General features: G+C 54.7%; 1 protein-coding gene across 1 annotated transcript in view; it reads left to right on the forward strand.

Annotated features, from left to right (window-relative positions):
- Window positions 1-16,221, forward strand: part of NOL4L (nucleolar protein 4 like) — a 131,866-nt gene that overhangs the window by 41,305 nt on the left and 74,340 nt on the right. The window contains exon 2 of the mRNA XM_040247555.1: window positions 9,879-10,034. Within this exon, the coding sequence (XP_040103489.1) occupies window positions 9,879-10,034 (156 nt within the window). The remainder of the gene's footprint in view (window positions 1-9,878; window positions 10,035-16,221) is intronic.

Here is a 16,221-nt window from a genome sequence, read left to right on the forward strand (position 1 = left end):
CCAACTGTGGGGTGAGGGGCAGGAGACATAGCTGGGCCTGCAGGGACTGGACTCCCCATGAAAAGCTCCATAACGCCATCTCCTCCTTGGTCTAGCCTTTCACCTTGAGGGTCTTGGTTCCTCTACCTGGGAAACAGGGAGTCTTCCAATGATTTCCAAGTGGCTATCCTCACTGAGGGAGGGCTTCCCCAGTAGCTCAGTGGTAAAGAATCCGCCTACAGTGTGGGAACAGCAGTCGATGTGGGTTCGATCCCTGGGTCAGGAAGATCCCCTGGTGGAGGGCACAGCAACCCACGCCAGTATTCTTGCCTGGAGAACTGCATGGACAGAGGAGCCGGGCGGGCTACAGCCCATAGGGTCACACTGAAGCAACAGCACAGGGCAGCATCCTCACTAAGAGCCAGGGTCGGGGAGATCTGCAGAAATCAGGGACGTGGCAGCGGCTCTAGGCCTAGGAGCTTCTTCGATTTCTTAGGTATGGCTAAGAGAGGCAGCTCCTCACTGATGCTGGGACAGGATGTGGGGGGGCTGACCGGTGAAAGGAGAAGGCCTGGGCTGGATTACAGCCACCAGGAACCTGGGGGTGGAGTTAATAGTGCCCGTGGCTGAGAGCATGGATACTAGGGTCTAGCTGTCTGGGTTTGAATCCCAGTTCTTCCTCTATTCTCCATGCCTGTGGGCAAGTCCCTTCAGCTTTCTGTCCCTCAGTTTCCTCACCTGTAAGATGGGGGTAGCAATCCTCCCACGGCTGCTGGGAAACTGAAATGAGGCAGCAAATGCTTGGCACACAGTAAGCGCACCACGATGCCAGCCACCAGTGTTGATTGTCTCCCTGGGCGGTTGGGAGGCCCTTGGAGCTATAACGGATGTGGACGCAATAGGGAGGCGCTGTAGTTTGGTGGTTCAATGGGCATCGGGATGGGGGTTCAAGTCTGAGTGACCCTGGGCAAATGGCCACACCCCGCTGCGCCCTGGGCGGGGAACAGCAGAGGCGCCTACCGCCGAGGGTCTGGGAGGATTACACAGATCAGGCTTGGCACGGCGCCTGGCACATAGCGGGCGCTCCCTGAAGGAGAGCTGGCCAGATCGAATGGTACCGCCCCGCACAAAGGACAGGTGGGCAGCGTCCCAGGAGGGCGGGGAGCGGAGCAGGTGCGCGGAGAGTGGGGAGGCGGGGCCTGGAGAGGGGGAGCGCTCGGGCCGGCGGGCGGGCGCGCGCGCGCGCGCGCAGCAGGTGCGTGTCCAGTGGGCGGGGTCCCGCGCGGGCGGGGTCTCCAGGTGAGCGGGCGCGCGCCTAGAGGCCGGAGACGGAGCTGAGGCGCGCCGCCCCGGCCCACCCGCCGGAAAGCGTCCCTGTGTCTTTAATGCCCTTCTCCTCGCGTTCCCCCCCTGCCCCCTTTGTGCGCCCCCCCAGCCGGGCTGCAGCCGCGGAGCCGTCCCCCCTGCACTGACAGCTGGTATCTAATTACTGTGTGAGAATGGAAAGTCAGGCTGTCCCAGCTCCGGGGAGAGGGGATTAACGTCTCCTGCAGAATACACTTCCTCTGGTGGGTTGCCATGGTTACTCTCATTACCTGCCTGCCCGCGAGGAGCCCGCGCGAACCGCTCCAGCAGGCCCTCCGAACCCGTGCCCGGCGCGCGCGCGCCTCCCGGCCCCTCCCCGCCGAGGCGCACGCGCGTGCGCCGTGGGGGGAGCGCGAGCCGCCTCTCCCGCGTCCCCCGCCCCCCGCCCCAGCAGCTGTCAGTGGCGCGCGCGGCCCGGCCAGCCCCAGCGCGCGCTGTCAACAGTCATTAGCGCGGGCCTCTCCCCTCCCCCTCCAGCCCCTCCTCTTCCCCCGCCCCCCGGCCCGGGGTGGGGCCCGCACCTGGGGCCCGCTCGTTAGCGCGCCCGGGCGGCCCGCTGCAGCCCTGAAGGGACCCGCCCGCCGGGCCTGCTTGGCGCAGGACCGCCCCCTTCCGCCTAGAACCCCTGCTCAGGGACCCCATTCCCTGCCCTTGGCCGCAATGCCCGAGGGAGGAGGGTCCCCAGAATCCTGGAGCGCGCCTCTCCATAGTAGTGGTGACCGGGTCATTTATGGATGTTCTGCCCAGGGCAGGGGCTGTTTGTGCATCCTTTGGGTTCCCATAAGCTTCCTGTGAGGTGGCGAAAGGCATTGTACGTACCGTGTTCCCTCTACACAGGAGGAAACTGAGGCCCAGGGTCCGGGCTGGATTGTCCTCAGACCTCTGACTTATAGAGCCCCTGTACCCTCCTGGCACCCCCAGGCCAGAATCTCTGTCCCTCAGGCCCTACCCTATCTGGCCTGAGAGTGCCCCAGCTACCTCCTCCCCCCATCCCTTAAACTGGGGTCATTGCCCTTCTGTGGCCAAGAGGGGAGCACTTTGGACCACTGCTCCCCTCTTTCTCTCTCCCCTGCCCCTCTTTCCAGACATCCCAAGAGTTAACAAAAGGAAAAAAAAAGAAATATTCAGAGCTGAAGGATATGGCTGTTGTTTGGGGCCCCATCCCAGGCACCTTGCCCTGTGGCCTGGGGTGTGACTTTTGGTCCCTGGCGTGATTTGATAGAAGATGGAGGTTCAGCGAAGCAGAAAGGAGGTCTTGGAATATATGAGGCCTGCTCCAGATGGCAGGTGCACCGCGGTGGCCACTCCGCACTAGCAGTTGGAGATTGTGCACGGGGTGGAGAAGAGGCAGGTGCTACAATGAGTCTTCCACGCCTTGTTTTTGTGTTTATTTATTTATGGGGGGGGAGGTGGTGGTCTCATCCCTCAGTCTTGTCCAGGCCTAGTGCAACCATGGGTCCAGTGCAACCATAGGTCTAGAAATTCTGGCTACAGTATAACCATGGGTCCTGAAATTCTGGCTACGGTATAACCATTGGTCCAGAAATTCTGGCGTGAATCTTTATCTTGAGTTTTTTTGGTTTGGGTTTCCAATCTGAAGATAGATAATATTCATACAGGAGAGAAATTCAAATACTGTCCTTGTCCCATTAAAACAATAGCCCCCATCAGTCATCTGATCGTTTTTATAAACTATGACTGGCTTCTCTTGGAGGTTCTGAGGAGAGAATTTCTGGATATTGGGGTGAGGGTCTTCATTCTGCTTTCCTGTTCTTTTCATTCTCTTAGTTTAATTTGCTTTTTAAATTTCGTCTCCCATCCATTTCTCTCTGAGGACCCTTTGCAGGAAGCTGACTCCTCCCCCTTGGTCTTCTTTCAGCCCTACCAGGAGTTGAAAGGAGAACTTTTTTTTGTGGAAAGGAGAACTTTTGTGGGAACTCCCCAAAACTGTTACCCTCATTTCCAAAACCTTGGTCCTGCCTGAACTTACTAAAATGTGGTTTGGGGCACGAGACGGACAGTTCCAGAAGTTGGGAGGTTGTTGCTGTTCAGTCACTCAGTCGTGTCTGACTTTTTGCAACCCCATGGATGGCAGCACACCAGGCTTCCCTGTCCTTTACCATCTCCCGGAGCTTGCTCAAACTCATGTCCATTGAATCAGTGATGGCATCCAACCATCTCATCCTCTGTTACCCACTTCTAAGTTGGGAGGAGCAGGCAGCTAATATTTGCTGTAGCTTTTGCCTGTCATCCTAGCTGGCCTACGTGGGATGGAGCAGTATCCTCACACTTGCCCATACAATCTACTCCCTGAAGTCCTGGGCTCCCAAACAACCGGTCACCGAAGATGTGTTTCCCCAAGGGTGGATTCTCCTCGTGGACTTTATCCTGTAACAGCAATCTCGTTGATTTTTGCTCTTTGTTGAGAGCTGCACCGAAAGGGCTCATCCTACGGACTGTTTCTGTGGTTTCTTCCTCTTGAAGAAGGAACCCAATTGAGAAATGTCCCTACTGTTTAGCCACATTCTCTTAATCATAGACACTTGGTTGCTGGAAGGCACCTGCCTCTAATATGGTGGTGGTGGTGCACTAGATGGCACCTTGGTGGCCTGAAAGGGTGCACCCACCTGGATAAGTGTGTAACTTATTACCAGCCAGTGACTTTGAAGTTCCAGTGGAGATGACAGAACTGCAATCCGTTAGCAATTGAACCTCCCCTGCCATCAAGGTCAGGAGTCCATTTAATTGGCTTAGTGAGGAGACAGGCAAGATTCAGTCAGACTCAGGAGCTCACCTAAGGATGACTCCTCACAACAGCCCATAAGGCTCCCCAGGCAGGGACCTGGGAAGATATACTCATCTTCCTTGTAGGTTTGCAGCCCTGGACGCAGCAGTCCTCCTTATATTGAGCATTCAGATTGTTTGAGGAAACTGAGGAAGCCAGAAAAGACTTGTCAAGGGATGACCTGCTTAAGAATTAATTTCACCAGGAAGGACTTTAAAACTCCAATGTCAGGATGCTGGGCAGTCCTTCTCTTTCTACCCATAATCCCCAGCAAGTCTCTGGGTAGGTGTTTCAAATTCATACTCATGTTGCCCAATAAGAATGTTTTGTCCCTACCGTTAGGAAAATGGGCACTCACTAGAGAAGAAAGTATTAATATATTAGGCCCAGCAGCACAGAAAATATTTATATTCATTATCCAATGCCAGTTGCCTTACTAGCCACCTCCCTGTCTCAATCACAGAGACATTCTAATCAGCAGTTCTCAAACTCTGTCCTGCCTTAGAATCATCTGGGGGCCTATTAAAACCCTCAACGTGTCAAATTTGGTAGGTCTTAGGTGGGACCTGAGAATCACATTTCTAACAAGTTCTCAGGTGATGCCTAGGGACCACACTTTGCAAACCATTGTGCGTGCATGCGTGCATGCATGCTAAGTTGCTGCAGTCTGTCCTACTCTTTGCGACCCCAAGGACTGTAACCCGCCAGGCTCCTCTGTCCACAGGGATTCTCCAGACAAGAATACTGGAGTGGGTTGCCATGTCCTCCTCTTCTGAGTCTCTTAAAGTCTCCAGACTTAAGAGGCTCAAACCCGAGTCTCTTAAGTCTCCTGTCTTGGCAGGTGGGTTCTTTACCACTAGCACCACCTGGGAAGCCCAACCATTGTTATAAATATTCTGAAATACCAGCCTTACTTAAGTAGACATTTGGTGATTTCTTCAGCGACTCGTAATCTGGCCTTTAGAACTCAAATAGGCTGGTTTTAAGGAAGACGGTAATATCCAAGAAAGTTTGCAGCTCTATGTATTTGGGGGGTGGGGCTGTGCTGTATGTCATACAGGATCTTAGCTCCCAATCAGGGATCGAATCCTAGCCCCCTGCCTTGGGAGTCTTAGCCACTGGACCAACAGAGAAGCCCCTCCTTGAATTTTTAAACTTATTTATTTATTTACGGGTGTGCTGGGTCTTCGGCGCCTGCAGGCTTTTCTCTAGTTGTGGTGCCCGGGCTTCTCCCTGCAGCAGCTTCTCTTGTTGCAGAGCTCAGGCTCTAGGGCACATGAGCTTCAGCAGTTGCAGCTCCTGAGCTCTGGGCGCTGGCTCAGTGGTTGTGAGACCTGGGCTTCGTTGCTCTGAGGCATGTGGGATCTCCTGGATCAGGGATCGAACCCATGTCTCCTGCACTGACATGCAGATTCTTTACCGTCGAGCCTCCAGGGAACCCCCTTCCTTGAATTTTTAAAAGCTATTGCCATGTCTGGTTTTGTTGGCCCAAGTCTGATGGGCTGTTTTGGAATTAGCTGTTTCAAAAAGATGTAGTATGTTACCATGGCAATATTCTCCCCCACGCAGGAAGGCCCCAGAGGTTGGTCCTGCACAACTGACCGTGTGTGTTTCATGGCTTTTCCCGGGGGGGTGCTGCAGGGCTCCATGCCATCACTCCTGGTTGGCATTCCCAGGAAGTGGGGAATAGTCAAGAAGCTCCATCCAGCCCCACTGTTTATCCAGCCTGTAAATGAAGTGAGCTTCCTTTGTCAACCCAGGGCCCAGGTTGCTTAGGGCTATGGATCAGACTAAGCTAACTCGAGTACTAAGCAGAGGTGGTTGGCAGGGGCATCCCAAGGCTAAGGAGAAGGTGCTGTCCGATCCCTTAATTTGCAGCTTTTGCCTTGTAAGTACTGCGTCTGGATTCTCAGCTAGGAAAAGCATGCCTCTCCTGCAGCATTTAGCATGAAGGTTATTACCTCTATGAACGCAGGGCATGGCAGAGTTGTCTGCAGCACGTGACTGCCGTGGGATCCCTTTGTTCTCTTCCCAGGGTTCTCCTTGAAGGCCACACAGATATCCTGATGTTCCTCCCTCAGGGTGTAGTACGCATGGTGTCCAGGTGGCCGCAGCTTACCAGAGGACAGTTCAAGGTGTGGCTCTGCAGACCTGGTGTGGTTTGAATTCTGGTTGCTAAGGGCCCTCTTCTTTCCTGTGTACATCTCTGCAGTTGAGATAGATGGATTTCAGGACTCAGGGTTGAACAGCAGGGAAGAGCAGAGTCCTTGTTGTGTTGTTTTGTTTTTTATAAGCTGTGCTGGGTCTTCGTTGCAGCCTGCTGACTTTCTCTCCTTGCTGCTTGAGGGCTTAGTTGCCTCACAGCAGGTAGGATCTTAGTTCCCTGACCAGGGATCGAACCCACATCCCCTGCATGGGAACTGCTGGAAAGTGGTCCTCATAATCCATTTTTAAAGAGGGAGCAATCCTGAAGAGTTTCTCCGAGATAATTTTATGGTCACGTTGGGCCAGGTTGATTACCCACGTCTGCCCATGATTGGAGGTAGAGGACTGGGACAGAGGCAGACCAGGTGCTGGGTGTGTGTTTTGCTTTTAATCTGGGTTAGTTAATTATACTTGGACTTTAGGAAAGCTTATTTCAAGTTTGTGTGACATTCTTAGCAGGTTATTTTGCATAAGACTTTGTATCTCTTCTGCTGGTGGGTATTACCTTGAGGGACCCCTTCTGTAACCTGAATGGATTAGAGGGACAGGAGATGAGAATGGATCCCTAAATACAGAATGTCCACACTTGGTGGGTCTGAACGGGAAAGATGAATGTTTACAAGCCTGTATGTGGCAGATGCCTGACATGTTCTTACTTAGCCTTGGAACCACATCCAACTAGGACTTTGTAGGCGTATTTTACAGGTGTGAGGAAAATGAGTTTTTAGAGGTCAAAAAGTGACCTGCCCAAGGTCACCAAGCTGGTTAGGGGACACTTTTCCGTCCCACCTATCTAAAATATTATCTTTCATCAGATTGTTTTCTTTCTCCACTCCTTCTCATCCAGTTTTGTAAACTTTTTCCATAAGTGTCTGTGTTCTGGCCTTAAGCAGTTTAATGACCAGAGAGGTCTATTCACTTGTAGGCATCTCTAAACCCATCATTATGCCTCTGGATTCAAATTATCAAAATTTGGAACTACCTACCCCATTATACTTTTTTAAAAAATATCACTTTTAAAATTAGCAGACACTTTTGGTGTTAAGAAAAAAAAATAAATTAACAAAGCAAAACGCAAATTAACAGGCACACAGTGAACTGAAAGTCGCTCAGTTGTGTCTGAGTCTTTGTGACCCCATGGACTATACAGTCCATGGAATTCTCCAGGCCAGAAAACTGGAGTGGGTGGCCTTTCCCTTCTCCAGGGGATCTTCCCAACCCAGGGATCGAACCCAGGTCTCCTGCACTGCAGGTGGATTCTTTAACAGCTGAGCCTCAAGGGAAGCCCAACAGACACACAGAAAAGTATACAAATTGTAAGTGTTCAGATCAGCTTTTTATAAACTGAACCCATCCTGATCAAGAAATAGAAACCCAGTTATACCTTCATTCTTAGAGGTTCTTTTGTTTGTTTTTGCCAACATGAACCTCTGGTTAGAAGTGTATTATAACTGATCTGTCATAATATTTGCCCCATTCAGCTCCACCATAGCAGTATTTGAAGATCTCTAAAATGCTGGTAGTTACACATCAGCTAATAAATGAGTTAGTCACTGATGAGCCCAGGAATTCAGAGGGGGACTTCAGATACCCTCAAGAAAGAGATAACAGTAACTTCTGAGGGGTTTAAGAAGAGAAGAGTATGGAGTTTTATACCTCATAAGTGAAGCTCAGGGAGGTTGAAGAGTTTGCCTACAGTCTCGCAGCAGGCAAGCAGGACCAGCAGGCAACTCTTTCTACACAGGTGGCCATACATACACCGCACTCCCTCCCCCGCAGATACTTGCTGAGAAGTCCCCATCGCCATGGATGCTAACTTGGGAGAAAGCCATCGGCTCGAAGGCCTGTGCAAGGCCAGTGAGGGCACCAGCCAGCACCATCACTCATGGGCACTGCCCACTAGGCCCGAGGTTTGGTCCCTCCACCCCAGAGGCCTTTCCTCTCCCATCTGCTCTCAAGTGGGCCCCTGGCAAAGAGACAGCCCCGCTATCCTACCAGGGCAGGTTGAGAAAATTGCAGGATAAAAGCAAACCCTGACTGTGGCTGGAATGTGCTGTGAGTGAGCATCACATTCAGCGTGGCCCCGATTCCCCTCTGACGACAAAGATCGGCGTCCTGGGCCAGCCCTTCCACTTACCAGCCCCCATCCCACGGGCAGGTCCTGACCCTCACAGTCTCCCAGGCTGGTTGCGATGTTCAGCCCCGTCCTGGCTAGGGGAAACTTGGCAGTTGGCAAAGCACTTCTTAATGACAATATTTATCCAGGAGTTCCCATGGTCGAGCTTGATGCTAAGAGTTGGACGCATATTTCATTTACTCCTCTCCATAGCTCGTGGGAAGGGGCCTACTGTTATCCCCAAAGGGCCCGAGGCTCAGAGAAGCAAGATAGCTGCTCGGAGTCACACAGCCACTTAAACGATGGGCCCACCTGACAGTGAAGAAGCATGTGGCCAAACTACCCCCCTGGCGGCTGCCTGTAACCAGGCCGTCATTCGGCAGTTGTTTGTTGAGCCTACTATGTGTCGGGCATCGTTCTTGGTGCTAGGGAGACAGCTGCGAGCCAACAGAAGAACCCCCGCCCCACACACTTCCACTCCCTCCTCCAAAGAGCCGACATTCTTGAGCGAGGGTCCTTTGGGGAAGAATCCTCTGGGAGATTTGTGTTCCAAGCACTTTTACAGAAAAGCCCGCCTCCTTTTTCCTAAATCCCCACCCCCACCCCTCTGCTTGCTCTTCCTCTCTGACGCCCCCCAGAGCCCTCCAGGTCTCCCCTTACGGAGAGGGTGGCAGAGAGCCCAGTGCCCCTGAGATCCTGGCACACCTTTTCGGGGCCAGCTGACAACACTCGTGCCAGCCCAGTAAGAGGCTCAGGGGGGCCCCACGGCCACCCCACTCACACGGCCTGCCACCTCCACATGGCCTTGTGTGTGTTATTTCTGTGTCTCCACACACAAAGAGCCCGGGTGCTGTTGCTGGCGCTCAGCTGCTGGAGTAGGGAGGCGGGCAGCGGTGAAAAGCTTTTCTGAAAGGCCAGGGCGAGGCAGGAGTCACCCAGGTGATGTGAGCCGTTCCCCTGGGCCCCCAGCCCGGGACCACAGTGAAAGGTTACTGCTAATTGGCGAGCTCCTGATGGGGACGCATCTATTTAGCACCCCCCTCCCCACCTCCCCAGAGACTTCCAGGATGGTCTTGGCACAGCGTGCAATTCGAAAGCTCCCCGCCTGAGTCTGGCACAATCTGTCTGAATTGTGAACATGGAGGCTCTTGGGTTTTTAATTTGTATTTTTCCTTGTTGTTTCTCTCTGCCCATTGTTTCTGGTAGATTTCATAGCAGCAGCCACCCTTGACTCTGGTTGTCCCCTCCCTGTGGCCCTCTGAGCAGGCTCCTGTCCCCCCCAGGTCCCCCCAGACCTACCCTCGGGAGGCCTGGCGGGGGTCAGCGAGCAGCAGCGAGCCTGCCCCCGCCCCGCTGCCCGGCCGCAGGGCCCAGCTCTCACCCCGCCGCCATCCCTGACACTAACACAGCTTGTCCACCCTGTCGCAGGGGGCAGATGGCCTGTCGGAGCCGGAGGGCATCTCTCTGAAGCGGGTCGCTGTGGTGGAAGATTTCTTTGACATCATCTACTCGATGCATGTGGAGAGCTCAGCGGAGCCCGGCAAAGCCCCCAAGCACGCTGGGCAGAAGAAAACCTACCGAGCGGTGAGATTTCTGTCTCTTGGCCTCTGCTGGCAGCCCCAGGCCTTGGCAGGAGGCCATGGGCTCCGCACATGTTGGGCAGGGGGCGGGGCAGGGAGCTGAGGCGTGATGAAACGGCCTTTGGGGATCCAGGGGGGCACGGGGCAAGGGCATGGCAGCCAGAGATGGCTCACAGGGCGAGGGGGCGGGCTCTGTGGTTGGAGCACAAAGGAGAAGCAGGTTGAAGGGGGTGAGAGGGAGGGAAGGCGAGGGACAAGGAGGGCAGGAGGAAAGCTCTCCTCTTCCTGGTTTCTGCTTCGCTCCATTCCACCCCCCCCCTCCAGGCTTGGGGCCCGCGGTTGGGGGAGGGGGCGGCCAGATAATAGTAATCGGCAGAGCAAATGCTTCCATGGCCTTCGCTGTGTGCCAAACCTGTCCTAATACTCCCCGTGTGTGAGTGCGTTCAGTCCCCTACAACGTAAAGTCAGTGCCAGAAGTTCCCCAGGGGACTTCTGAGGACCTGGGCCCCGCCCTCAAGGACGGCACAGCTTGACTGGGGTTGGGGATGCTGAGAGAAACAGAAATGTCTCCAAGACTAGCTTCAGGGGAACAAGAACCCAGCCACCTGGGCGTTCAGCCGAGGTCCCTCCAGACACCAGCGTTCAGTGCTAAGGCAAGGGGCCTTCATGGAGAGGGTGGCGGGTCAGCTAGCAATCTAAGCTTTGGGTAGGCAGAAGGGAGCAGAGGCAGCCACCTAGGATGGGAAATGTCACACGGAAGACTGTCGAGGGGACGGTGGCCACGGCCTGCCTGGGTTCTGGTCGCGTCCCCACATTGGCCCCCATTGCCATGGCTTATGCCCGGCTCTGAACCACTTGTCCAGCACCCACCGCTAAACCAGGAAGCCAAGCACTTCATGTTCACTCAAGCCTCACAGCAGTCCTGTGATGGAGGCGCCGTGGCCCATTTCACAGTTAAGGAAACTGCGGCCCAGGGAATTAAACTACCACTCTAAGTTCACACAGCACTGAGGCAGCAGTCAGCCAGTGTCTCACTCCCGACTCTGTGTTGACTTTCTCTCTGGCTTCCTAGAGACCTGCCCCTCTGTGATGGGCCTTCCTTACCCAAAGTAGATGCCAGCCCTTCCAAGTTCTTTTCTAAATAGCCTTGGAGTATGACAGAGGTGGCCTGTATAAGTCTATAATTTCCTCATATGACCTGATTAAAAAAAAAAATCCAACCATCTGGTTTGTCCTTGATCTCAGAAGATGACCTTTGTTAAATGTGTCTTAAGGATGGACTCACATGCCAAAGACCTCAGAGAGAGGAGGGGTCGGGCTGAGGGAAGCAGGAGATGACTGTACCACCTGCCCCGCCCTGCAGCTCAGCACTTGTGTGTTGGGGAGTGACTTGTGGGAAGGGAGTTCTGAGGGTATTTCCACTGGAGGATCATAAATGGAGGGAAGGACTCATGAGCTGGGGCCCCTGTGGGCCCCTTGGTGCTGACGATACCCCTTGCACTTTCTCAGCATTGAAGTTGCCATGCAGGGAGCCGGCTCATGCCTGCTGTGCGCTGAGCACGTCCCCTGCGCCGGCTCTCAGAGCCATCACGCAGATGAAGGGTATAAGGATGAAGCAGCCGCTACCATTACAGAGGAGGAAAGCGAGGCTCAGAGAGATGATTAAGCCTGCCTTGAGGTCACTCAGCTGATGTTCAGAGTCAGGCATCTGGCTCAGAGCCTGTGCCCTGACCACTAGACATGCTGCTTCGCTGCAAACGTCTTGTGGCCAGTTCGCAAGCCCACTGACTTGCTTGTCAAAGTAGATAGGCTTAGGCCGACTGGACTGTGTGATTTCCCTGGTCCCATGGGTACTCAGCCCCAAACCTTACCCTCAGGCACTTCCTGGGTATTCATTAAGCCTGGGGTCGGCGACCTCCAGGCTGCAGAGAGGGCGAGGCTGGCTGCGCCCACCAGGCTCTGTGTCTCTGGGCCAAGCGGACGTCCAGCCCTTGGCTCTGCGCTTCCTGGCTTCTCGTCCATATGCCCGCCGCGTGCCCCACTTCCCGCTGCCCAGCCTGGAGCTGGCACATGACTGGCAACGAGCCAGCTGGGCTGCACTCAGAGCTGGAATTTCAGCAGCAGGGCCAAGGCAGAGGGAGCAGGCCAGGCCCCCCTGCTGTGGGTGTGCAGCCAAGGGGACCACTGCACCCCCTTCCTCCCCCGTGCACCTCCTCTCCCTTCTCCCACTTCCCCATCTGTCATCCTTTGCCTTTTGGGGGGCAGGGTGATGGGGACGCTTTTGTCCTCCTCTTTTCACCTGCTCCCGTTTGCCTCAACCCAAGCCTAGCTCTTCAGCCCCAGCCATGCCTGCTAGGAGACTCGGTGCTGATGGCTGCAGAGGGGTACAGCCTGGCACCTCAGTGTTTGCATCACGCCTTTTGGAAGGGATTTTGGATCTATCTGTGTATGCTTTGCCAAACCTGAATTCTGGGACTGGCTTGCTGTCTCTGGGGGCTCCTGGGACTTTATGGAGTCTCACAGGCCTGGGGTGCCCAAGGGAGCAGGGGACTGCAGGGGAGATGGGTAATCTTGTTCAAAGCATTAAAGGAGGCACACTCTTCAATAGGAAAAGAACTTTTTAGCACCTACAACTGTCCAGCAGTGGATCGGGGAGGGCAGGTAAGGAGCTTTCTGAAACTGTAGGTCTATGAGCCGGGGTTGATGACCATTGACAACGGATACTACAGGGAGTCCCCATCTTGGGCAGGAAGCCCTGCCTTAACTTTGCCTCTGATGCCACATGGCCTAAGGTCCAGAGGATCCCAGGGAATCTTGCCAAGGCAGAGCTGTGTGTTCTACAAAGTTCTCTGAGCCCACATAGAGCACTGGTCCTTTTTCAAGGAGTGTTTCTGATGTCTGTGCTTAGTCGCTCAGCCGTGTCTGACTCTGAGACCCCATGGATTGTAGCCCGCCAGGCTCCTCTGTCCATGGGAATTCTCCAGGCAAGAATACTGGAGTGGGTTGCCATGCCCTCCTCCAGGGGATCTTCCCAACCCAGGGATCTATCCCAGGTCTCCCACATTGCAGGCGGATTCTTTTCCACCAGGAAAGCTGAAGAATACTGAAGTGGGTAGTCTATTTCGTCTCCAGGGGATCTTCTCGACCCAGGACTTGAACTGGGGTTTCCTGCATTGCAGGTGGATTCTTTACCAGGGAAGCTTGTTTCTGATGTCTCATGAAAGTGAAAGTCGCTCAGTTTGAACCCAGGCCAGAATTCTCCAAACCAGAATACTGAAGTGGGTAGCCGTTCTCTTCTCTAGGGGATCTTCCCAACCCGGAGGTTGACCCAGGTCTCCCACATTGCAGGTAGATTCTTTACCAGCTGAGCCCTGATGTCTGCACCCACCTGAATCAGAGAGAGCCTTGTTGCTTCCTTCCTCTCTCCCGGGGTGCTGGAAGGCGAGGTCAAGCTTTGGAGCCCTGATCTGACTGCCCAGACCACTTTGGAGTTGGGGCCAGATGTGGTCAGCAGCTGCTCCAGGCCCACCACGTGCTAATCCGCCCGCAGGGCAGAAGGAGGATCTTGTAAAGTGGTGCAAATCCCCCCAATTGGCCTCATCTGTCTTTGTCGGCCTCTGAGTTGGGGAGTGAATATGGGGCCTTGCAAGTCAGCGACTCTGCAAATAGCTTCTGCACTCCCTCCCAGTGAAATCTCACTCAGCTTTTCCCAGTAAGAAAAATGTAAAAGGCAGATTCAGGTACCGGTCTCAACATCCAGGCTGGAGGTCTGAGAGCAAGGCAACAGTCCAGGGCCGCCGAGAGCTGCTGGGCGGAGACGGGGCCCTTCTTAAATGCAGCAGCTCCGTCTTTATCTGTGTCACGTTTTGGGCTTCAGGATAAGAGTCTATTTCCAGAACAGTGTCTGTAGCTCTAAAACTATCAGAAAACCACCATCCTGCTGACTAGGGCATCAGCTGGGATGATCCTCTGCGTCTCAGCTCACCCTGTGGTCCTGTGGCCTCCGGCATCTGTGCAGCCAAACAGAAACAGAGGTCCCATTTCTCACGTGGATGAAGCGAGAGCGTGAACCAAAAGATGCCCACAGGAGGCTGAAGGCCTTGGTGGGGGAAGGCATCCTCCTCCATTCAGGTCCCTACAGCAGCGCAGAGCTGGACATTTTACTGACGCCCCATGGGAGCTCTTAGCGAGGCTGCAGACCATCCAGCTGCATAGGGCCCTCGGACAGCTCCAAGGGCTTCTCACCCACCTGCCTTGGGTTCGCCCATCTGCCCTTCCACGGGATCCAGAGACAGAAGTTGTGCACCCAGTGCATCAGCTCCCTGTGGCACTCCGGCCAGCCTTGGCATCTGCTGGGTCTCTGCTAAGGCCCAGGCCCCTGGGCACTTTCTGGTAACTGCCCCTGTATCCTCAGTGGGCCAGGCGGCAAGCAGGGCCTCTGGCCACGCCATGGGCAGCCCTAAGCAGAGCAGCCCGGCCAGGCAGGCCCTCCCTGAGCCCTGTAGAATCTGTCTCTGCCCAGCAGTCAAAGAGCTCCATGCATTGAAGTTGGGCTTTCCCCATGGTATCAACCTTTCTTCCTCTCCCAGCAGACTGCAACCCTCCTCCTCCGCGTGCTCAGCTCAGCTCTTCTGAGGCCTGACCTGGGATGCCCTAGCTCAGTTCCTTAGGAGGTCATCTTTTGGCCCAACTCAGCCTCAGCCCTCTGCCTGACCCAGAGGGCGTCCTTCCCTCTTCCCTTTACTCCCATAGCTGTCAGCCCCTCAAGAGGACCTGTCCCTCCCAACCCCGTGGGCCTGAGAGGGGACTGCTGCCCTGAGACTTCCAGGCGGCCCCAGGCTAGGGATAAAGATGTCCCCGTGTGTGGCAGGAGAGCCCAGCCCCGTGTCTTTGCCCTCACACCTTCCCATCCACTGGCTCTAATCGGAGAGCAGGGGTTTGCCCTTGTTCCTGACCTCCAGAGGAAGGCAATCAGACAAAGAATTTGGAAGGGAGATAACTCATCAAGGAGCCTGCCTGCTCCGCAGAGCATCAAATCAGCTGAGAAATAACAATTGTGTCACCAAAATTAACTCTGCATTTGCAGCAAGCCACCAGGCAGGACTGGCCCATGGAGCTCCACGGGCAGCAGAGCCCAAGCCTATCCTCTGAGGGCCTGGCCGCAGGGCGGGGGGCGCGGGGAAGGAGAACTTGGCAACCCTCTTGAGTCCCCTCCTCCTTCCTGGCCACTACAGAGATGGAGCAGGGCACGTGTGCATCCCTAAGGAACAGACCAGGTGAGTCCTGGAGAGCAGCGCACCGCGCCCCCCCTCCCCCCGCCCCCGCCACCCCCGCCGCCGCCAATCCCCTGCTGTGGGCTGACCAGCGCCCTTGGCCAACTTTCCCCGCCGGGCTGCGGCGAGGACGGAGGAACGCTGGGGTGATGCTGCCCCTTAGTGGAGAGGAGTGAGACGGCCCGGGCTCTGGGAAATGTGTGAAACCCGCAACCGGGCAGCGGCGGCTTCAGCCAGAGAACCTGGGCCCAAGAGGTCCTTCCGCCCCGCTCAAGCAGCCAAACCAGGACCAACCTGGTTTTTCCCAAAACCCAGAGCAAGAGGAGAGGACTGAGCTGCTGGGACTACATCCCGCTTCTTCCCCACTCCCCCACCCAGCCGCTTTCTTGTGCTCCCTGGCATCGCTTTCACCTTCCCTCCACACTTCTGACTCTTGCTCCGTAGCTGGGGGAGGCCCTCTGGAGGCAGCTCTGGGGGCAACCCGGAGCTTCAGCTCTAGTCTGGCACTATTATAAAGAGCTGTGTGACCTTAAGTGAATTGGTTCACTTCTCTGGGCCTTGTGACCTTGCCTGGAACACGGGGCTTCCTGAGAGCCTGTCCAGTTTGAGGCATTTCACAGCTCTCTTGGGTCTGTGAATAGATCAAGGAACAGCCTGTAGAGCACTGGGCTCTTGTTTATAGGCCCGCAGCTGGTAGATTTATAAGTGGGGCTCAGTTTATCCTTCTCTAAGAGTGGGAGTTGTTTCCTCCTACCCTAGAGCAGTGTTTCTCAACTCATTCTTCAGTAGCAGTGATGAAATGACCTGAGAGGAATATTCCCAATTTATGAGAACACAGGTTATAGACTAGATGATGTTTCAGTGTTTTGCTTTTATAATTTTTAAGCTTCTTTCATTTAAAATTTTAAAACTACTGGT

This window comes from Oryx dammah, unplaced genomic scaffold (assembly GCF_014754425.2).
Source record: "Oryx dammah isolate SB20612 unplaced genomic scaffold, SCBI_Odam_1.1 HiC_scaffold_10, whole genome shotgun sequence".
NCBI classification, from domain to species: Eukaryota; Metazoa; Chordata; class Mammalia; order Artiodactyla; family Bovidae; genus Oryx; species Oryx dammah.